We start from the raw sequence: 22,534 nt of genomic DNA, 5'->3' as shown, positions 1-22,534 counted from the left end.
CTCTACCCAGGGGGATAGCTTGAGGCTCCGTCTCAAAAAAAAAAAAAATACTCACACAGGCTCAGCGCCCATAGCACAGTGGTTATGGCGCTAGCCATGTACCCCAAAGCTGGCAAGTTCGAGCCCAGCCTCAGCCAGCTAAACAACAATGACAGCTGGAACAAAAAAAATAAATAGCCAGGCATTGTGGTGGGCACCTGTAGTCCTAGCTACTTGTAAGGCTGAAGCAAGAGAATAGCTTAAGCCTAAGAGTTTGAAGTTGCTGTGAGCTATGATGTCACAGCACTCTACCAATGGCAACATAGTAAGACCCTGTCTTAAAAAAAAAAAGTGAAGAATGACTCAGGTTTTCAGCTTGAGCAAAAAGGAGTTTGTTATCTATAGGAATAGGCAGCAGGTAAAAGAGTTTTTGTGAGAGAAGGTTAGAAGTTCAGTTTGGGACATGTTGAATTTGAGATGCCTATTAGATAGCCAAGTGGAGGTATGGACTAGGCATTTGGATGCATTAATCTGGAGTTCTAGATAGAGCTTTCGGCTACAGAGATAAATTTAGACGTCTCTATCTTATAGAGTGGATTTAAAGTAATTAGACTGGATGACATCATTGAGAGAGTAAGTGTAGATAGAGAAGAGGAACAAAGACTGAACTCTGGGGATCTCCAACGTGAGCAGTTAGGAAAATCAGAAAATAGCAAAGGAGATTGAGAAGGAGGAGCCAGTGAGAAAGGAAAATAAAATAAAAACAAGAGAACATGGTGACCTGGAAGGCACATGAAGAAGGGTGTCCAGAAGGAAGGACCAACTGTATCATGTGCTGTTGCTAGGTTAAAAAAGCCAAGGAGAGGCAGTGCCTGTGGCTCAGTGAGTAGGGTGCTGGCTCCATATACCGAGGGTGGCCAGTTCGAACCCGGCCCAGGCCAGCTAAAGCAACAGTGACAACTGCAGCGAACAAATAGCCAGGCATTGTGGTGGGCACCTGTAGTCCCAGCTACTTAGGAGGCTGAGGCAAGAGAATCGCCTAAGCCCAAGAGCTGGAGGTTGCTGTGAGCTGTGACACCACAGCACTCTACCAAGGGCAACAAAGTGAGACTCTGTCTCTTAAAAAAAAAAAAAAGACAGAGAGAATGTGGCACTGGATTAAGCAACAATAAGGTCATTGACAAAGGTAAGAGCAGTTCCACAGGGGGCTTCACAGGGATAAAAGGCTGATTGAAGTGATTCATAAGGGCAAGAGGGAATAAGAATTTAAGACAGGCTCAGCGCCTGTGGCTCAAGTGGCTAAGGCGCCAGCCACATACACCTAAGGTGGCGGGTTTGAATCCAGCCCGGGCCCACCAAACAACAATGACGGCTGCAACCAAAAAATAGCCAGGCGTTGTGGTGGGCGCCTGTGGTCCCAACTATTTGGGAGGCTGAGGCAGGAGACTCGCTTGAGCCCAGGAGTTGGAGGTTTCTGTGAGCTGTGATGCCACAGCACTCTACCCAGGGGGGCAGCTTGAGGCTCTGTCTCAAAAAAAAAAAGAATTTAAGACAATAAACAAAGCCAACTCTTTTTTCTTTTTTTTTAAGTTTTGGCCAGGGCCGGGCTTGAACCCACCACCCCTGATATATGGGGCTGGCTCCCTACTCCTTGAGCCACAGGCACTACCTCACAAAGCCAACTCTTTTAAAGATCTTTGCTTTTTTTTGTTGTTGTTGTTTTTGGCCAGGGCTGGGTTTGAACCTGCCACCTCCAGCATATGGGGCTGGTGCCCTACTCCTTTAAGCCACAGGCCACTACCCAAGAGCTTTGCTTTTAAGGAGAGTAGTACATTACTTTCCTCTCAATGTAATGTACTGTACAATTACAGTACATTACACCAGTAGCTGGTGAAGGAGTAGTGTTCAGAGAAATTGCTTTTAAAGTAGTAAAATTAATAGAATGTATAGTATAAATGCCATTATATTAATGGCAGTGATCTCGTGGGGATTAAAAAATGATTATGTGGAGAAAGGGGGGAGGAATTGTTGGAACAATATCCTTAAAGACAGGAGACAGAATCTAGTGCACCATCTGATCTTTGACAAAGAGACAATAACATACACTGGGGAAAAGAAGCCCTATTCAATAAATGGTGCTGGGAAAATTAGATAGCCACATATAGAAGATTGAAACAGGATCCACACCTCTCACCACTTACAAAAATTAATTCATGATGGATAATAGACTTAAACCTAAGGCACAAAACTATAAGAATTCTAGAAGAAAATGTTGGAAAAACTCTTATTTACGTTGGCCTAATCAAAGAATGTATGAAGAAGACCCCAAAGGCAATCACGGCAATAAGAAAAATTAACTAATGGGACCTGATTAAATTAAAAAGGTTCTGTACAGCCAATCAAACTATCAATAGAATGAATAGTCAGCCTACAAAATGAGAGAAAATATTTGGATGCTATACATCTGATAAAAGGCTGATAACCAGAATCTATAGAGAATGCAAGCAAATCAGCAAGAAAAAAATCAAACAACCCAATAAAAACGTGGGCAAAAGACATAAACAGAAGCATTTCAAAAAAATAATAGACTAATGGCCAATAAAAATATGAAAAATGCTCAAGGTCTCTAATTATCAGGAAAATGCAAATCAAAACTACAATGAGGTATCACCTAACTCCAGTAAAAATGACTTTTTTTCAAAAAAATCCCAAAACAACAGATGGTGGTATGGATGTGAAGAGAAAGGAACACTTATATATTGTTGGTGTAACTGCAAACTAGTACAGTCTCTACAGTTGTATGGAAACACCTCAAGAACTAAAAGTAGAACTACCTTTTGATCTAGCAATCCCACTATTCAGTATATACCCTAGGGAAAAAAGGTCATTTTATCAAAAAGACATGTGTACTTCAATGTTTATTGCAGTGCAATTCACACCTGCAAGGATTTGGAACCAACCCAACCACACATCAATGTGTGAATAGATTAATAAAATGTGGTGTATGTATACCATGGAGTACTACTCAGCCATAAAAAGTGAGGTGAACTAATACCTTTGTAACAACCTAGATGGAACTAGAGGCCATTCTTTTAAGTGAAGTTTTGTAAGAATGGAAAAATGAACACCACACATACTCACTATTAAATTGGAATTACTCGATCAATAGCCATGTGCACATTTGGTAGTAAAACTCAACAAAAAGCAAGCAGGTAAATAGGGGCTGGATGGGAGGAGTAAATTCACACCTAGCAGGTAAAACTCATGCTCTCTGGGTGATGGGTGCACTTTTAATTTTGACACAAACGGTACAAAATCAATTCATGTAACCAAAATGTTTGCAGTCCCATAATATTCATTTTTTTTTTTTTTTTTGAGACAGAGCCTCAAGCTGTCCCCCTGGGTAGAGTGCCATGGCATTACAGCTCATAGCAACCTCCAACTCCTGGGCTCAAGCGAGTCTCCTGCCTCCGCCTCCCATGTAGCTGGGACCACAGGCACCCACCACAACGCCTGGCTATTTTTTTTGGTTGCAGCCGTCATTGTTGTTTGGCGGGTCCGGGCTGGGGATTCGAACCCGCCACCTTAGGTGTATGTGGCTGGCGCCTTAGCCGGTTGAGCTATAGGCACCAAGCCCATAATATTCTGAAATAAAAACAAATAAATAATAAGAAGAAGCATGAATAGAATTGTAAAAAAAGAATCTTGTGCATAGTGATTGCTTTAGATAAGAGTATGAATTATTCTTCTGATACTTGGTATGAAGGAAAAGTATGAAAGTGCAGATACTGGAAGATGAATAGAATCTGTGGAAGTTGTAAAGGTTTCCAAGGAGGAAAAACAACATATAACAAAGGATTAGGAATCAAAACGGCCTTGGATTTCTCAGTTGCAGCACTAGAATCTACTAGACACAGGGTCAAGGCCTTAAAAAACTTAAAGGAAGGCCAGGTGTAGTGGCATACACCTGTAATCCCAGCATTCTGGGAGGCCAAGGCAGGTGGATTGATTGAGCTCAGGAGTTCAAGGCGAGCCTGAACAAGAGTCAGACCTCTGTCTCTAACAAAAATAGAAAAACTAGCCAGGTGTTGTGGCAGGCACTATGTAGTCCCAGCTACTTGGGAGGTGAGGTAAGAGCTACTATGACGCGATGGCATTCTAGCCTGGGGTTAGAGAGTGAAACTCTATCTCACACACATAAAAAAAAACTTAAGGGAAAATAATCTGCAACCTAAGAATTCTATACTCAGCCAAAATGCCAAAATCATTATTAAATGAGGGTAGATTAAATGTATTTTCAAATGTATAAGATATGGATATTTTATTTGCCCCTCCAGATCCTTCCCTACCCTCTTTGTGCTCAGGGAGATAGACTTGCATGGATTGCTTCATTTGGGTCCTTTTGTTCTCTGGCTTTTGGGTGGGTTTGGTCAAAGTGTGACAATGGCAGGAGACATTGTCTAGAAGTTAGAAAGAGGTCAGTGCTGTGTTCCTTTACTGGAGGCTATAGATTGTATTGAGCAATCCTTTCCTACAGCCATAGATCTCTTTGGATCCTAGTAAACTGCTCCTTCCTAATTCCCCTTCAGGCCTAAGGGTTCCTTTTATTACCAGTCCCTTCACTAAACACTTCACATTTTTGTAAATAGTCCCTTCATCAAACTTTCATCTAGAGCTCTCTTGAAGATGCAGTTTTTTCCCTGGCTGGACCCTGACTGGACACACAGGTCTCTAAAAATTTACTCATGCACATTTTCTCAAACAACTATTGGAGGAAGTTCTCTACTAAAATAGGAAGTAAGGAAGGGAATCCCCTGAACAATGGTGAAAGGAGATCCCTGAGTGACAGCTGTGCATTAGGATTATAGAACAACCAATTCAGACTGTAGCAGGCCAGAAGGTTCTTAAAGGTGTCCTCAAGAAACTGAAATTGTTAGAATATCTAATAAGGAATTTTATATAACTGGGACAAGAATTTAAGACTCAACTAGAGTTAAGGACATAGAAGTCTAAGCAAATGAACAATATGTTTGCTAATTTTAGAGGTAACAAAAAAAATTGGGTAATAAGGTAATCATAGTACAGAAAATAGCTCAATTGTTAACAGCATTTATGCAAACAAAAATTCCAAGGGACTTCTCAACTCTTTCTTTCTATAGACTTCCTTACAATACATAGGTTTCCTATTTTTGTACTGTAGAGATTTTCAAAGAAGGTATTTACCATAATCACACCTAAAGCTACCAGGACATTTACTTTAACATGATTTGACCTAGGCCATTTGACAAGAGTGAGAAGTCAAAATGTCAGCTTATCTATAAACCTCTGATTTGTGTGATCTGGAGTAGGTTACTTAATTTTGCTGATCCCTTACGAAGTATGAGTGCCGGTTACATAGTAGACATCCATAAACGGCCACTTCTGTCAGCCACTTTAATGGAAGAATGCTATATAAGGATATTATGAAACCATAAGTAATACAAGTTTGACCTCAATTTAAGTGAGTAGTTGACCATCTGGAAGTCATGGGTGTTACAAGCCTGTCGTTATTATAAAAGTGAATGCTTCTTAAATGTTCAAACTGCTGCCATAGTGTTGAAAAGTGTGTACTTCTCAGACTAGATAAATGTGATGTGGAAATGACAACTGTGTGTACGTAGTATAAACAATATAAAGGGAAACGTGCTCTGAGGAAAAAAGGACATCTGAAAGAATAAAGTACAGAGAGTGAACTGACTCTGAGAAAGGCCTAGAGGAGTATACAGTACTTTTTTAGAATAATGGCCTAAAGACTTAGTTTCTCCTGGAGGATCCCCCCTGGGTAGTACCACAAAAAAGCCTAGGACAGCAAAGAAAGGTTCTGGTCCCTTCCCGAACCACGTAAACAACAAAGTGAACCTGGTGTAGTGGCTCATGCCTATAATTCTAGCACAGGGGGTGGGGGTAGAGGGAATCACTTCAGTCTAAGACTTTAAAGGTCAGGAGCAATGGCTCACACCTGTAAGTACTCTGGGCAGCCGAGGAGAGCAGATTGCTTTAGCTCAGGAGTTTAGAGATCAGCCTGAGGAAGAGCAAGACCCCATTTCTAAAAACAGCTGGGCATTGTGTCGGGCACCTATAGTCGCAGATACTCGGGAGACTGAGGGAAGAGAAATACTTGAACACAAGAGTTTGAAGTTGCTGTGAGCTATGATACCATGACACTCAACCCCAGGGCCACTGAGTGAGACTCTGTCTCCAAAAAAAAAAAAAAACTGTAAGACCAGCCTGAGCAACATGGTGATACCTTACCTCTACAAAAAATAAGAGAAATTAGCTAGGCCTTGGTGGTATGTGCCTATAGTTCCAGCAACTTGGGAGGCAGAGGCAGGAGGATTACTTGAGCCCGGGAGTTTAAGGTTACAGTGAACTATGATGATGTCATTTTATTTTAGCCAGGGCAACAGAGCAGGATCCTGTCTCAAAAACCCACAAAAACAAAAACAAAAAAGTGGAGAATTTTAGCTGCAGGAATTCATTAGGCCCATTAATTCCAGGTTTGGTCAGATATTAATGGTCTTAAAGATAAAAGGAAATCAGGATAGGTGCAGTGGCTCATGCCTAGAATCTCGAAACTTTGGGATTGTGAGGCAGGAAGATTGCTTGAGACTAGGAGTTCAAGACCAACCTGGACAACATAGAAAGAACCCATCTCTATAAAACATTTAAAAAATTAGCCAGGTGTGGAACAAGACCCTATCGCAAAGAAAAAAAAAGAAAGTCTGACATTAACAATAATTGATATAGGAAGCACTTAAGATTTGCTAGTTGCTGTTCTAAGTCATTTTACATGAATGATTACATTTAATCTTCAATAACTCTAGGTCTTTTTATTCCCTTCTTACAGATACAGAAGCTGAGATTTAGCAAAACCAAGTAAATTGCCTAAGGCAGTGGTTCTCAACCTGTGGGTCATGACCCACAGGAACTGTATTAAAGGGCCATGGCATTAGGAAGGTTGAGAACCGCTGGACTAAGGTTACACACAAAGTAAACTGGTAGAGCTAGGCCTGGACTCAGATTTGCCAGTCTCCAAAGTTTTCCAGCTTTCTAACTTAAGTTTAATATATAGCAAATAGTCTTTGATTGCGGACTTTCTCACTGGTATAACAGCATTGATCAGCAAGTGACCTTCAAATGTGAAACGATAGAGATAATGCACAAAGGCCAAGTTTAAGCTACTGCTCTTACAGGGTGTACAATCGATGCGGAGGTGGGGCTCAGACATTCAAATACATTCAACAAGTAAATTTCTTTCTTTCTTTTTTTTTTTTTTTTTTTTTGAGACGGAGCCTCAAGCTATCCCCCTGGGGAGAGGGCCATTGCTTACAGCTCAGAGCAACCTCCAACTCCTGGGCTCAAGCGAGTCTCCTGCCTCAGCCTCCCATGTAGCTGGGACCACAGGCGCCCGCCACAACGCCCAGCCATTTTTTAGTTGCAGCCATCATTGTTGTTTGGCGGACCCGGGCTGGGGATTCGAACCCGCCACCTTAGGTGTATGTGGCTGGCGCCTTAGCCGCTTGAGCCACAGGCGCCGAGCCAACAAGTAAATTTCTAATAGGAAGGGAATTATTTTTGGGGCCAGCTTAGGTTATTTCCTTTCTGTGTATTCCCAGTGCCAACTGCATAGGCTATAGTAAATATGGACTAAAATTGCCTGGCGACTGATAAGGCTGGGCACAGTGGGTCATGCTACTCTGGGAGGCCTAGGTGTCGGGATCACTTGAGGTCAGGGGTTGGAGACCAACCTGAGCAAAGTGAGACCCCATGTCTACAAAAATTATGAAAATTAACTGGGTCTGGTGGCCAGCACCTGTAGTTCCAGCTACTGGGGAGGAGAATCGCTTGAGTCCAGGAATATGAGGTTGCTGTGAACTAGGCTGAGGCCATGGCACTGTAGCCTGGGCAACAAAGCAAGACGTCTCAAGAACAAAAAAAAAAAAAAAAAAAACTCCTAGTGACTGGTTAGATGATTCCCCCTAGTGGGTCTTTTAAATCTTACACAGAGCATCTCATACAAAACATCAGGACCATTAAAGCAAGCCCTGTCAATACTTTTTTTTTGTCACGCAGCTGCTTCGAGGCTGGGAGAAATTGCTCCGGATGTAGATCCAGTTCAAGGAAGAACACATTCCCACTCGAGAAAGCCAAGAAGCCCAGAAATACAGGACAACAGTAATATTCCAGTCTGGGATTGCAGAACAACTTCTTTACCAGCTGGGCAGCCCATTTCTATCTTGGCGCCAGTGAAACGCTGGTGTAGGCGGGGGACCGATGCTCAGTCTGAATAGTGGGTGGGCCCGCAATGACAATGCAGGAATTCCGCGCGGGCTGCGGGGTTCAGGACCTGACTGAAGGGTGGAAGTGGGTAATGTTCGCCTGACACACCCAAGCTCCACCCTCCCTCCTACCCACTGCCCAGGACAGCCCTGAGCCGCGGGGTGCGCTGTGCGCTGGCTATAGAGCTTCAACACCAAGAGATCAGAGGATCTGGGGTTACAGCAGAGAAGCTAGACTTGCCGCCTGCGCACGCGCAACAGTTCTGCACCGGCTGCCCGCGGCGCAAGCGCAGTCCAGCCTCGCTAGCTCCGTCAAGTCCCGGCAGGGCCCGGGCCCGGGCCCCGCCCCCGCAGGCCCCGCCCTGCTCCCGTGCGCCGAACGCCCCATATCCGGGTTCCCGCCGCCTTCGCCACCGCGGTCTTCGCCGCCTCGCTCATTCAGCCTTGTCGGGAGTGGTGTGATTCCCGACCAAGATGGCGGCCGTGGGGCGAGTCGGCTCCTTCGGTTCCTCTCCTCCAGGATTAGCCTCAACTTACACGGGCGGCTCCTTGGGCAACGAGCTCGCGTCGGGCAACGGCAGCGCCGCAGCGGGCGACGACGAGGACGGGCAGAACCTTTGGTAACGACCCCACCCCTCCCTGAGCCCCCGCTGCCTCTCCCGGCCTTGCGGACGCCTCGGGATCCCGTGCCCGCCGGAGCTCGGCGCGGGGCCCGGCCACTGCGTTTTCGGCAGCCCCTGCCAAGGCGCGCCGAGGCCGGGTCCTTCCCTCCCGCGCTGAGGCTCCGGCCCCTGGCCCCCGGCCTCAGCGTGCGCCTTGCTCCCGGTTAGGTCCTGCATCCTCAGCGAGGTCTCCACCCGCTCGCGCTCCAAGCTCCCGGCAGGGAAGAACGTGCTGCTGCTGGGTAAGTGTCCCCCGCCTCGCCCCGCCCCGCCCGGTCCCCACCCCGGCTGGGGTCCAGGTCCTCCTGCCAGCTCGCTGGCTCGCTCTCTTTGTGCGGATAGCCGGGCCCAGCCCCGCCCTGTCCCCCAACCTGCTGCTGACCGCTGAGAGAGAACCGGAACCTCAGCCCCCGGCCCCCTGCCCCAGGACCTGCGGGCACTGGTCCTCCCTTAGGTTCCTCCTCCTCCTCCGGGGATGTGGAGGTGGCCCTGTCAGCCTCCACTGGAAAGGAGAGAATGCTCATCTGAGGGATTCTACTGGGCTGGTGTTTACCTGGAAAATAAGAACATTTTTTTTTTCGTAATAAAAATTCGTAGCAGGAGGTTCTTTGCAAGACCTCCAGTGCAAATGGCATACCATTAATATTTAATAGCTGACTCTTTGTATAATTGACAGGGAAGCTACAACTGAGACCTGGTGATATATGTTCTGGATTCAGCGTTTTTGAGTCCAGTGTGCTCATGTTGCAGCTGCCTTTTTAGCTGTCATTTAAATTTTGCAATTTGTAAAGGGCGATGGGACAACACCTTTCTAGTTTAGTTCCCTTCAGCCAAATGCATATGATATGGAGAAGTGGTCTGATGTTTCAGTTCTCCTGATGTATTTCTTGCTTCTCTGGAGTTGTGTATTTTGTTTCTTTAGTGACTATGGTTGGTTGGAAGTAGAGAGGTTTGAGGGCGAACAATTCGTCCTCAGATTTTTTGCAGGCTTAGCTTCTGAATCATTTGCAGAAAAGACTTCTCCCATATTCTTTACATGCGAGATACTGAACTTTGGCTTCTAAGGCGATGATTAAATTTTAAAACTTTGGTATTGGTTTTGCAAAACTTTTTATTATGTATATTTAAGAACAGGAAAGGAAACAAATATGCATGTTAAAGTAGAAAAATGCTAATTTTTTAAATGAACTGATACCAAGCTAGACTATATGATTCTTGACGTTCTTTAGATTTACATGGAACTAGTTGAAAAATTGGATTTTATTTTTGTTTTGTAATGTGATTGGAAGTACCTACTGTGTATAAGCCCTAGAATCACATACCTAACACATGAAAGCCCTATGATCTTAAGCAAGCTGCTTCACATCTGTAAACTTCAGTTTTGTCATCTTTAAAATGGATGTTATAGAAATAATAATGTTTGCCAATTAGAGTTTTGGGGAAGATTGAATGAGATAATGTTTGTAAAGTGATAACAGCACAGTGACTTTTTGTGAGGGATTTATCTTAATTAGAAAATATTGTGATCAGAATTCTGTAAAAATTGAATTAGTGTTCACATAAGTGATATTGATAGGGTAGAGATGAGTTAGGATCTAAAAGCAAAAAGAATTCAGAAAGTGATTGTAATTATTTAAACAAATCACTAGTAATTATTAAGCTAAAATGGATTTAAGATCATTGAAATTTATTCTATTTTAATTACTCTAAATTAGACTTCAAATCCTGGCATTATAAAGATAAGATTCCTGAATTTTGTTTTCATTTTATAAGTTCCCTCCAGTTATTCCTGTACGTTAGATATTAAATAGCTGGCTCTGTTTGTGATGAAACAAACGTGATAGTTTTCTTCATTTCTTGTACCTAATCTGCACTGAGATTGTGCTTTTTTTTTTTAACCTTCCTTTTGACACTGGGTCAGTGCATGAAAGAAACTGAGTGTTCTTAGAGGTCTCAGACTCCTCCACTCCTTCATACTTAAATAGATTAAATTTCCTTTTTTTGTTTTTGAGTGGTCTTCAGTGGCATAAATTTCCTTTTTTATGAGCTTAATAGTTCATAAAGCTTCATCTAGTATCAGGTTATATGAGCTTGAAATTTAATACTTTTCTTTCAGTACTACTGGGCTTTTCATCAAAGTCTTTTTCAGCTTTGGAAGAAACTAATAACTGATTTTTATACTGATTATATAAATAGGGCTAAATTTCTAACATACCTCTAAAGATATTTTGCCATCACATATTATGGCTGCATTTAGTCTTTGTTGGTGGTGGAAGAAATATACAAGTAGGGATTGTGGTTTTCTTTGTTATGAGTTTGAGGGTGCCAGGCAGGAGGATGCCTAGCTCTGTCTTTCATGAATGAAAGTAGTCTCTGGAGTCCCATATTTAGAAAACAAATCTGAGACTATGATAAGGCTTTACATTTCCAGAAACAACCCAGAACAGGAATGATGATATAGGACTGTATACAGCCCCTTAACCCTCACCACCACTGCATACATGCAAATTGTAGTTTAACCTTAGCTTGTTAGGGGACCTTTCTTCCGACTGCCTAATGGGGAGAAAGGGGTCAGAACTAGGGATGTGTGAATGTGTCAGGGTTATTCTCAAAGCATTTTCATAGAAATCTACTTTTACCTCCCTTCCTTGATCTGGAATGTGGATGTTAGTACAAATTTATAGATGAGGTAATGAATTTTAGAGACCTGTTAAACTGAGTTTCCCAAGGTCATACAGCTGTAAGGTTCTTGTGTTCTGTGACTCTGTTATGGCTTTGCAACTTGATAGAAGTTCCTACATGGGAGAAAGTGCCAGGGTACAAAACTCTTCTTGCTCAAAGGTTATCTTTGAACAAAAGTACTGGAAATTATTTTAAAGGAAAGTCCAGATATTTATTACACTCTGGGATGTAGCTGTGGCATGGCTCTTTTGTTTAAGCAGTCATTTAATCTGCATAGGTCTAACTCGTAGCAAATCCAGAAAGACTATGACATTAGTGTTTAACCATCAGAAAGATTTTTGAGCATAGGTTTTAGTAAAGTCTGTTTTTAACATTAAAAGTGAGATTTCTTGTTGCTTGTATTTTAAAAATCATCCTTTTAAGAACTACTTTTTCTTCTTTATCCTTTATATTTGATCACTTTTTACTATTATAATTGTATTTTAATAGCTCCCTTTAAGGCAGTTTCTTGGTTACTTTTCCATGTTTTGATGAATTCCCTAAGGAAAATAAAAATAGTAATTTCTAACATATAGTAATTATGTGGGCTAATCATGTATATATACTCTGATTATTCCCTTAAAGATCAGGAAACAGACAAAGAACTGTTAAGTAAATTGCCCTAGAGTTACACAGTCAAAAAGAAGCAAAATAAAGAGGCAGTCTGGCTCTCAGAGCCAGTATTCTTAATCCATACACTGAACTATCTTCCTCTGGGAAAAGAGCTTTCTTTATAGGAAAAGTAAGAGGATGTCTAGCAGTTACTAAGACATTTTCTCTTGAGTGTATATTTCAGTGCAGAGAAATCTCATTTAGATTACTGAATTCAACAAAGATGTATTTGTAATCCTGGTCCCCAGCACAGTGCCTGGCTTTATCATTTTCTGTCAGTGTGAATTAATGAAAACTAACTGACCCTTTGGCAATTCATTTAAGCTTGGTCTTTCTTATCTGTAAATTAAGCTATTAGAATTTAGTGGTCTCCTAAGCTTTGTCTGATGGAACATTGTATAATTTTTTGTTATTTTAAATCTTGTGAATTATTTTTTTAAAATGTTTTAAGGCACATTGCATTTAGTTAATGTAGATGTAGGATGTTGAATTCCCACATGTAAGAAATCTAGAGTTTTTTTTTTTTTTTTTTTGCAGTTTTTGGCCAGGGCTGGGTTTGAACCCACCACCTCTGGCATATGGGGCCGGTGACCCACTCCTTTGAGCCACAGGTGCCGCCTGAGTTTTTTTTTTCTTTTAAACTTAGAATCAAAACTCTATAGCTTCTGTTACGCTTGAGTTATTGCAAGTAGGAAAATTCAAGAGATACACAGTGTTGTTGTATGTGGTGGCTCACCCCTATAATTCTAGCACTCTGGGAGGCCAAGGGAGGAGGATCACTTGAGCTCAGGGGTTCAAGACCAACCTGAGCAAGAACAAAACTTGGTTTCTACTAAAAATAGAAAAAAAAATAGCTGAGTATTGTAGGGACCTGTATTTTCAGCTCCTTGGGAGACTGAGGCTGGAGTGTTGCTGCAACCTAGGAGATGGAGGTTGCTGTGAGGTAGGCTGATGCTAGCTAGGGTTCTCTGTAGCCTGGGACAACAGAATGAGACTCTCTCCACAAAAAAAAAAAAAAAAAAGATAGACACAGTAGAAGAACTAGAGAAATGATCAGAAAAATAACTTAACAAGAGTTAGTCAAGGGAGTACATGGATTTCTGAGAGGGCTGATTTTAAAAATAATGAGTGTTCATTTTGGGATTGTTAATCTTGTGAGGAGCTGGGATTAAAGATCCAAGATTTATGGGAACTAGGTTTTAATTAGTTGAAGAATGTTAATGCTTTCTTTTGGCATAATTATGATTATGAATGCTCTCATAATGATTATGAGAATAGGATGTAGCCATATACAGTAGAACTTCCATAGTTAACCATCTCCCTGCATTGACTACCTCTATAAGTTGATCTAGTTTTCGTAGACTGGACATGCATCACATGGCTGTATCAATCAGTACAGTAGGCTTAGTTTCTTATGTTGACTAGTTTGTTAAGGTTCCTTGGGTCAGTAACTTAACAGAGGTACTGCTGAACATAAAATCCAAGAGAGTATAACAACTTGGTCAACATATGGATGTGATCAACATAAGGAACTAGGCATACTGTACTGATACATACATGTACCTGTCTGATATATGAAAATTAGGACAACTTTTAAGGAGGTGGTCTCACAGTTGTAAGCCAGTAGAGTGGTAATTTAGCTAGTGTGAAGTCCGTGTGAGAGAGAATGTCAGCAAAAGCACTGAGAAAATCCAAAACAGAAAGGAGCCTTGAATTAGGAAAAAGAAAAGACCAAAATTTGGTATGGGACTCTGTCACTAATAGTGAGTGATCATAGACTAACCTTTTTGGGCCTTATTTTTTTTATTTTTAAAATCAGCATAGTGGCTATGAGAAAAGACTTCACAGATTACCTCTTTGTTCATCAAACATTTATTAGAGGCATGCTGTGCTAGAGCACATTGCTGAGTCACCTGGGATACTGGCTAAGACTCTGATTCCTGCCCTCCAAGAGCTTATAAACTGCTTTGGGGAAAAGACTTAAAGTAAGCTAGGTGTGGTGGCACGTGCATATTGTCCCACCTACACAGGAGACCAGGTGGGACGATCTGGCCCAGGAATCAGAAGCCAGCCTGGGCAACATACAGTGAAAACTCTGTCTCTTTAAAAGTAAACAAAACTCAAAAGTATTAAAAATCAAATATGTCGGGTGGTGCCTGTGGCTCAAAGGAGTAGGGCACCGGCCACATGTGCTGGAGATGGTGGGTTGAAACCCAGGGCCGGCCAAAAACTGCAAAAAAAAAAAAAATCTGGGAAATAATTGCTAAATAGGTTGCAAAGGATTTTGTGGAAAAGGTGGTATCAGTAAATTTTGCTAAGTAGGTTGGAGAGGACAGTAACCTGTGAAAGGGTTCTAAAACCTGGTGCAAAGGACCAATGTAGTGTAGGTATGGTGGAAGGAGTCTTGACCTGGAAGCACAAAATCTGGGAGTAGCCCTTCCTGTCATTTGATGCTGTGGGATTGTGGTCAAAGTACAGCCTCCTGGCCTATAAACTGAGATTATTTCATATTTCATTAAAAGAACCAAAAGAAATTATGTTAGATATCTTTTAAAAATTAGAAATCATTGTTTTAAATTATAAAAGAAATGAAGGCTGAATGCAGTGGCTCATGCCTGTAATTCTAGCACTTTGGGAGGCAGAGGTGGGAGGATTGCTTGAGTCCAGGAGTTCAAGACTAGCCTGAGCAACATTTTGGGACTGTGTCTCTGTAAAATATTAGCTGGGTGGCTCGACGCCTGTGGCTCAAGTGGCTAAGGCGCCAGCCACATACACGTAAGGTGGCGGGTTCGAATCCAGCCCGGACTTGCCAAACAACCAACGACGGCTGCAACCAAAAAATAGCTGGGTGTTGTGGTGGGCGCCTGTGGTCCCAGCTACTTGGGAGGCGGAGGCAGGAGAGTTGCTTGAACCCAGGAGTTGGAGGTTGCTGTGAGCAGTGAAGCCATAGCCCTCTACCCAGGGCGACAGCTTGAGGCTCTGTCTCAAAAAAAAAAAAAAAAAAATTAGCTGGGTGTGGTAGCACACCTGTAGTCCTGGCTACTCATGAGGCTGAGCCAGGAGGATTACTTTGGAGTTTGAGGTTTTAGTGAGCTATGATGTAGCAAACCACTGCACTCTAGCCTGGGCAATAAGTGAGACCCTGTTCCAGAACAAACAAAATCAAAAATGAAAATAATGTATGATCCCACCACCTAGAGATAATAAAGTGTTTATTTTTTTCCATGTATATACAGTAGGACCTCCATAATTAACTGCCTCCCTACACTGACTACCTCCTTAAGGTGACCTAATTTTCATAGATGGGACATGCACCAAATGTATATATCAGTACAATAGGCCTAGTTTGTTCCTTATGTTGACTACCTCTGCGTCTTGACAGTTTGTCACAATCCCTGGGTGGTCAATTTACAGAGATTGTACAGTATTTGTTTCTTAAGCAAAAATAGACTCATACTTTGTAGTATTCTTTTGTAATCTTGTAATCTGATTTTTTTTTTTTTTTTTTTGCTTCATATATCCTGGTTCACTTCATGTAGGGTGGATTTTTTAATATTAAGAGACATGGCTTTTCTCCTTTTATTGCCTGAATAGTATGTAAGGCTGTACCATGATTATAATTGATTGGAAGATAAATTACAGTAGAACTCTGTAAATTGACCCCTGAAGGGACTGTAACAGACTGGCCAACCTGTAGAGATGGTCAACATAAGGAACTAGGTCTACTGTACTGATACATACATGTAGTATATGTCCAGTCTGTGAAAATTAGTGCAACTTGAGGTGGTCAGCAGTGGAGTTTCTGCTGTATTATTGTTATACTTTATTTTCAACTTGCCCAGTATTATCTTTTGTATAAATTCATGTAAATGGAATTGTTAGGTCAAAAGGATACTTCAAATCTTTCTATATACATATTGCTGGTCTTCTGGAAAGGTTTTACCATTTTACATGTCTACCATCAGTATCTGGGAGTACTTGTTCGTCACTGGGGTGTCCAGCCTTTTTTCTTTTCTGCTGCAAATTGAAAGAATAAGTATTGCTTTAGGCCACACATTAAATACATAAACACTAATGAAAGCTGATGAGCTAAAAAAAAAAATAGGTCTGTACCTACTTTTCTTGATATCTGACACCACAGATAAGTAAAACAGTCCTCAAATAATCAGCACATGGCCTATGACTATAGTTTGGACACTCCTGGCTCTAGTACCATTGACAACACTTAAGTATTATTCATTGCATTGTGTTGTGTTGTGTTCTGTCTTGAGACTGGTCTCATTCTGTTGCCCTGGGCTAGAGTGCTACAGTGTCAGACTAGCTCACAGCAACTTGAGACTCCTAGGCTCAAGGAATCCTCCTGCTTCAGCCTCCCAAGTAACTGGGATGCCCACCACAATGCCTGGCTATTTTTTTCTATTTTAGTAGAGATGGGGGTCTTGCTTTGCTCAGGCTGGTCTTGAACTCCCAAATTGAAGGAGTCCTCTGAGAGTATTAGGATTATAGGCATGAGCCACAGCGCTCAGCTAGTATCTTAGCCAAAGATTAAAATGATAGGATTAAAAAATTATCTGATAGGTTAAAAATTGTCTTTTTTTTGGAGACAGAGTCTCAATCTGTTGCCCAGGCTGGAGTGCCATGGCCTCAACCTAGCTCACAGCAACCTCTTAACTCCTGAGTTCAAGCAGTCCTCCTTCCTCAGCCTTCTGAGGAGCTGGGAATACAGACACCCACTGCTAATTTTCTATTTTTAGTAAAGACTGGGTCTTGCTCAGGCTTGTCTTGATAATCCTGAGCTCAATGGATCCTCCTGCCTCAGCCTCCCAGAGTGCTAGAATTACAGGTGTGAGCCACTGCACCTGGCCCAAAAATTGGCATCATAATGTAAAGACAATTTAATATATGTCATATTATTTGACTAAGAACCACTGCTGTAGTGTAACTTTGACCTCAGAGCATGGTAACTATTAATAACCATTGTGATTGGCATTTATTGGTCTTAGTAAATGTGTATTGGATTTAACTAAATTATTTTTAATTCATTCTAGATAGGCTGCGAGAATAAGGGAGAGGATTAATAGTAAGTTCTACTTTTTAGGGTAATGTGGTTTTCTGAATAAAGAAATCTAAAGGTAGGGGGTTGGCCACCTGTAGGGGTGGGAATTATCATGTATTGTGCCTGTTACTTGCATTGGGTATTTTGCTAGGTGCTTTATAACATAGCATATTTATTGTTTTACAGAGAGGGTTTTACGCCCCAGACTACACAGCTGAACTAGAATTCGAAATAAAGGTTGTCTTTCTGCTATACAGGTACTCTTTGACATAATGGAGGGATGTCATTACATGACATAATGGAGGGATGAATAGTTGTACGTAAATGTTTACTTACAGTCACTGAGTCCTGCAGCTGGTTAATAGCCTCTTCTTGCTGTTACCCTCTGAAGTGGAAGTGTCCTCCAGGAGAGGGAGAGTAGACCCCACCCATTCACCTGGGTCCTCCAGATAACATGTGGAAGGCTACACAGAAGATCTGATGTGCCAAAAGTAGTTCAGTGCTTTCAGATAGCTTTGAGTAATTTATTTTACATCATACAAGGCCAAATCAAAAATGTCAGTTTTACAAGGTTGACATCCCACTTGGATAAGGAAGGGATATGACAGGTTAGAATTCCCTGTCTCCTGATTATCTTGGTATTGTGGACATAATGTGAAATAGTGGCATACCTTGGCAGTGTTCAAGATAGCTGTTATCACTATGTATTATGTGTACTTAAGTGTTTTGCTTTGACTCCTTATTTTCACGTGATTTGTGTTTTTTTGTTACATTTTTAAAACCCTACTGATTATCTTACAAAGGAGTTTCATTCTGTTGTATCACTGAATGGATAAAACCAGATGTGGTAGTGTATACCTGTAGTCCCAGTTACTCAGGAGGCTGAAGCCCGAGGATCACTTGAGCCCGGGAGTTTGAGGCAACATAGGAGTCCCCATTTCTTAAAGAAGTAGCAGTAGTAATGGGCGGTAACATTTGTAGAATTTTAAGTGTCACGCTAGAGGTGGTCTGATTTTAACTCTTCTCCATTTAGAAGTTGGGGCACAAATGGAATTACTTGACTTGCCCAGGGTTGCATAGCTAATGATGACAATGTTGCAGGTAGAAATCATATCCTTTTAATCTTCACATTTTTAATTTAATTGTTATTATAAAGTTGGTGGACATTCCATCCCATTGAATTAAAGATGTGTCAGGAAGATAAAAGAGTACTGTGAGTACACTTTTACCTTTATCCATTTACTACTTGGTAACTGTATTTGAGGATTTTTGTGGGGGTTTTTGTTGTTATTATTTCTATTTAAGAGACAGTCTTGTTCTGTCACACGGGTTGAAAGTCAGGGATACTATCATAACTCACAGCAGCCTCAAACTCTTAGGCTCAAGCAATCTTCCTACCTCAGCCTCCTGAGTACTGGGACTATAGGCATATGCCACCATATCCAGTTGATTTTTTAATATTTTGTAGAGATAGGGCCTTACTTTATTGCTTAGGTTAGTCTTAAACTTTTGTATTCAAGCAGTCCTCCTTGCTACTCTCTCATAGTGCTAGGATTACTGGTGTGAGCCACTGCCTCAAACCAAAATTTTCTTTTGTATTAATTTGGTCTTCAAAATTGAGCTGACAAGTGAGAATTGATGGCTATTATACCTTTATGGTAAAATTTAAGTTCTGCTAAGTACTCACCTCTTACACTTGGCTCACAGAGAGTGAGTGACTTGTTTGGATAGGATCTAGACCAGGCGTCCTCAAACTACGGCCCGCCTAGGACATTTATCCAGCCCACTGGGTGTTTTTGCCGCCGCTGCCTGCCCTGCTTAGCAGCTGACTCGTCCCGGGGCCCACAGTCTGGCCTTCCAGTGGTCTGAGGGACAGTGAACTGGCCTTCTGTTTAAAAAGTTTGAGGACCCCTGATGATTTGGAAAACCGGTTTTTCCAACAAAGTTTTCCTCCTTTGTTCCATCCATTAGGATAAGATTTGGCCTATTGGCTATTTTTGAGTAGACAACTGATTAAGAATTTTTTTTTTTACATTGTTGAAGAGTTAGGGGCAAAAAAACCCAAAGATGAATATATGATAGAAACCTGTCTATCACATAAGCTACCTGCTGCAAAGCTTAACATAATTACTGTCTAATCCTTTACAGAAAACATTTCCCAGCACCTGCATGTAGACGTGAAAATAGCTTTATTATAATAGTATCAAACTAATGAAATGTTCTGGCTTATTTTTAAAATACCTTTAAAATGTGCTCTCTTTAAGAAAATCTAGTATACAAAAATACAAAATATTTTGAGAATAATGTTAATATCATTACCTACCTAAAGGGTTCTTTACCAAAGAGCTTCCATCTACTCTGTTTAAACAGGAACTCTCAACTTGTGTAAGTGTATGTTTACAGATCATTAACTATTTGGCTGGCAAACTTAAAGCTAGTTGTGTTTGTTTCACAGCCAGCTGAAGGTCAAGGAACTGACCTTCAGATGGATCTTTCAACATAGTTTGAAGCCACGTAGGTCCCATTACTGTACTTACCACTTTAAAAGTATATTAATTGTGTAGAATAAAATATGCATAATTATTTTTATGATGTTTTATTTATATATATATATATATATAATTTTTTTTTTTTTTTGCAGTTTTTGGCCGGGGCTGGGTTTGAACTCCCTACCTCCAGCATATGGGACCAGCGCCCTACTCCTTTGAGCCACAGGCGCTGCCCACATGTTTTATTATATTTTACTCTTCAAACTATTAGGTTCTTGTTTTGTTTTCCAGAAATAACTTACAGTGCCTTTTGTTTCTTGAAAGGTTTGCAATTAAAGATTATTTTTAAATGTTTATCAATGCCCAAAACACAGCATCCTGAATTTTAACATTTTTATCCTTCTAATTGTGAGACCACCTTTACAAGTTAATGAAGGGCTGCAAGGTGAGAACTGAAGTAAGGTCCCTAAAACTCTGTGAAGGAGTAGGCCTAGGTAAAATAATACTCATATTCTATAAAGAAGCAAGCTTAGCTAAAATAATAATAATCAACTGGGCTTAGTGGATGGGTGTCGACCCCACATACTGAGGGTGGTGGGTTCAAACCTGGCCCTGGCCAAATTGCAACAAGAAATTGCCAGGCGTTATGGTGGGTGCCTGTAGTCTCAGCTATTCGGGAGGCTGAGGCAAAAGAATCACCTAAGCCCAGAAGTTGGAGGCTGCTGTGAGCTATGATGCCACAGCACTCTTCTGAGGGCAATCAAGTGAGGCTCTGTCTCTAAAAATAATAATAATTAACCACTGTCCCCTTGTTTGCTTCTCTGTAATTGCTACTCTAGAGCAGGCGTCCTCAAACTGCAGCCCATGGGCCACATGCAGCCCGCCTAGGACATTTATCTGGCCCGCTGGGTGTTTTTGCCGCCACTGCCTGTCCTGCTTGGCAGCTGACTTGTCTCGGGGCCTGCAGTCTGGCCCTCCAACGGTCTGAGGGACAGTGAACTGTCCTCCTGTTTAAAAAGTTTGAGGACCCCTGCTCTAGAGGGGACAGCTGTTGTAAAGATTCTTAACTTTCCTCTGTAGAAAACATAACCTGTTCAGAACCTAGGGGTAGTTTCTGAGTTATCTTCCAGGTCCTATATTTTGGTGACGAATCCACTCAGACCAAGGAACTAACTCAACTGGTCTTGAACCCTCCACCCAAGGACCTGTATTCCAGTAACTGACTCACCTGGACAGTGGCCCATACCAAAGGACTGATGGTTCCAATCCTTAAACCAACCAATTAGCAGACCATGATTGTCTAAACTCTATGCCCACCAAACTGTCTTTAAAAACACTGTCTCCCCAATTCTCGGGGAGGCAGATTTGAGAAATTTCTTCCATCTTCCCTCTTATTGCTATGCAGAATAAACTCTTTCTCTGCTGTAAACTGTGCTCTCTCTGGATATTGGTTTCTTCAGCAGGCAAATGAACCTTGGTGGGCAGCAACAATTGCATAGTAGAAGAGAAAGGGTTTAGCAGGGACAGTGGCTCGTGCCTATAATCCCAGCAGTCTGGGAGGCCAACGCAGGTTGAGCTCAGGAGTTCGAGAGCAGCCTGAGCAAGACCCTGTCTTTATTAAAAATAAAAAACTAGCCGGGCATCATGGCAGGTGCCTATAGTTCCAGCTGCTTGAGAGGCTGAGGCAAGAGGATCACTTGAGCCCAAGAGTCTCAAGGAAAAAAAAAAGGAAAGGGTTAATGGTGCCTTTTTAATATCTTCAGACATAGTCCAGCTTGGTCATGGTAAGACAGCTAGGGACCAACAACTCAGTTCAATGACTGGAAAAAGTTTACCTAAGTTTAGAGAGGGAGGAATGAATGTACTATGAACTTAGACTATTACTAATTGATCTGTCATAGATAAGAGGTGGCCACTGAGTTTTATAGATACAAGTAATGAACTATTTTAATTGATTGTGGTAAAGACCCAGGACAAGCTGTTACAGATGAGGTGCATTATGAAAGTGGAAACTGTGGTTGTGATTAAAAGATAACAATGTTGGCGGCGCCTGTAGCTTAGTGGGTAGGGAGTTGGCCATGTACACCCAGGCTGGCGGGTTTGAGCCCAGCCTGGGCCAGCTAAACAACAATGACAACTGCAACAACAACAACAACAAAAATAGCTGGGGTATTGTGGCAGGCGCCTGTAGTCCCAGCAACTTGGGAGGCTGAGGCAAGAGAATCATTTAAGTCCAAGATTTTGAGGTTGCTGTGAGCTGTGATGTCACAGCACTCTACTGAGGGTGACAGTGAGACTGTGTCTCAAAAAAAAGAGAAAGAATATTGATAAAGGATCCTCTATGAATAGGGCGTGTTTTCTATTTTTGCTAAGCAAATAGGAACAGTGCCTGTTAGAGAAGAACAGGACAGTTGTCTGTGACCTCCTTAAAAGCAAAGACTTTATATCTTATTTACTATTTTTTTTTCCAGGTTTTGGCCAGGGCTGGGTTTGAACCCACCACCTCTGGCATATGGGGGCAGTGCCCTACTCCTTTGAGCCACAGGTGCTACCCTATCTTTTTACTATTTTTTTTTTGAGACAGGGCCTCAAGCTGCCCCCCTGGGTAGAGTGCTGTGGCATTACAGCTCACAGCAACCTCCAACTCCTGGGCTCAAGGGAGTCTCCTGCCTCAGCCTCCCAAGTAGCTGGGACCAC

General features: G+C 41.8%; 1 protein-coding gene and 1 pseudogene across 1 annotated transcript in view; both read left to right on the top strand.

Moving 5' to 3' along the window:
• The window catches only part of LOC100950464, a 15,581-nt pseudogene extending 6,822 nt beyond the window's left edge, over window positions 1-8,759 (top strand).
• Window positions 8,613-22,534, top strand: part of DYNC1LI1 (dynein cytoplasmic 1 light intermediate chain 1) — a 43,978-nt gene continuing 30,056 nt past the window's right edge. The window contains exons 1-2 of the mRNA XM_023513116.1: window positions 8,613-8,917; window positions 9,128-9,201. Of these exons, the coding sequence (XP_023368884.1) occupies window positions 8,772-8,917; window positions 9,128-9,201 (220 nt within the window). The 5' untranslated portion in view covers window positions 8,613-8,771. The remainder of the gene's footprint in view (window positions 8,918-9,127; window positions 9,202-22,534) is intronic.

The sequence above is a fragment of the Otolemur garnettii genome, unplaced genomic scaffold (assembly GCF_000181295.1).
Source record: "Otolemur garnettii isolate 467f Iridium unplaced genomic scaffold, OtoGar3 scaffold00002, whole genome shotgun sequence".
NCBI classification, from domain to species: Eukaryota; Metazoa; Chordata; class Mammalia; order Primates; family Galagidae; genus Otolemur; species Otolemur garnettii.
The sequence above is the reverse complement of the archived record's forward strand: the minus strand, read 5'-3'. Positions and strand labels throughout refer to the sequence as shown.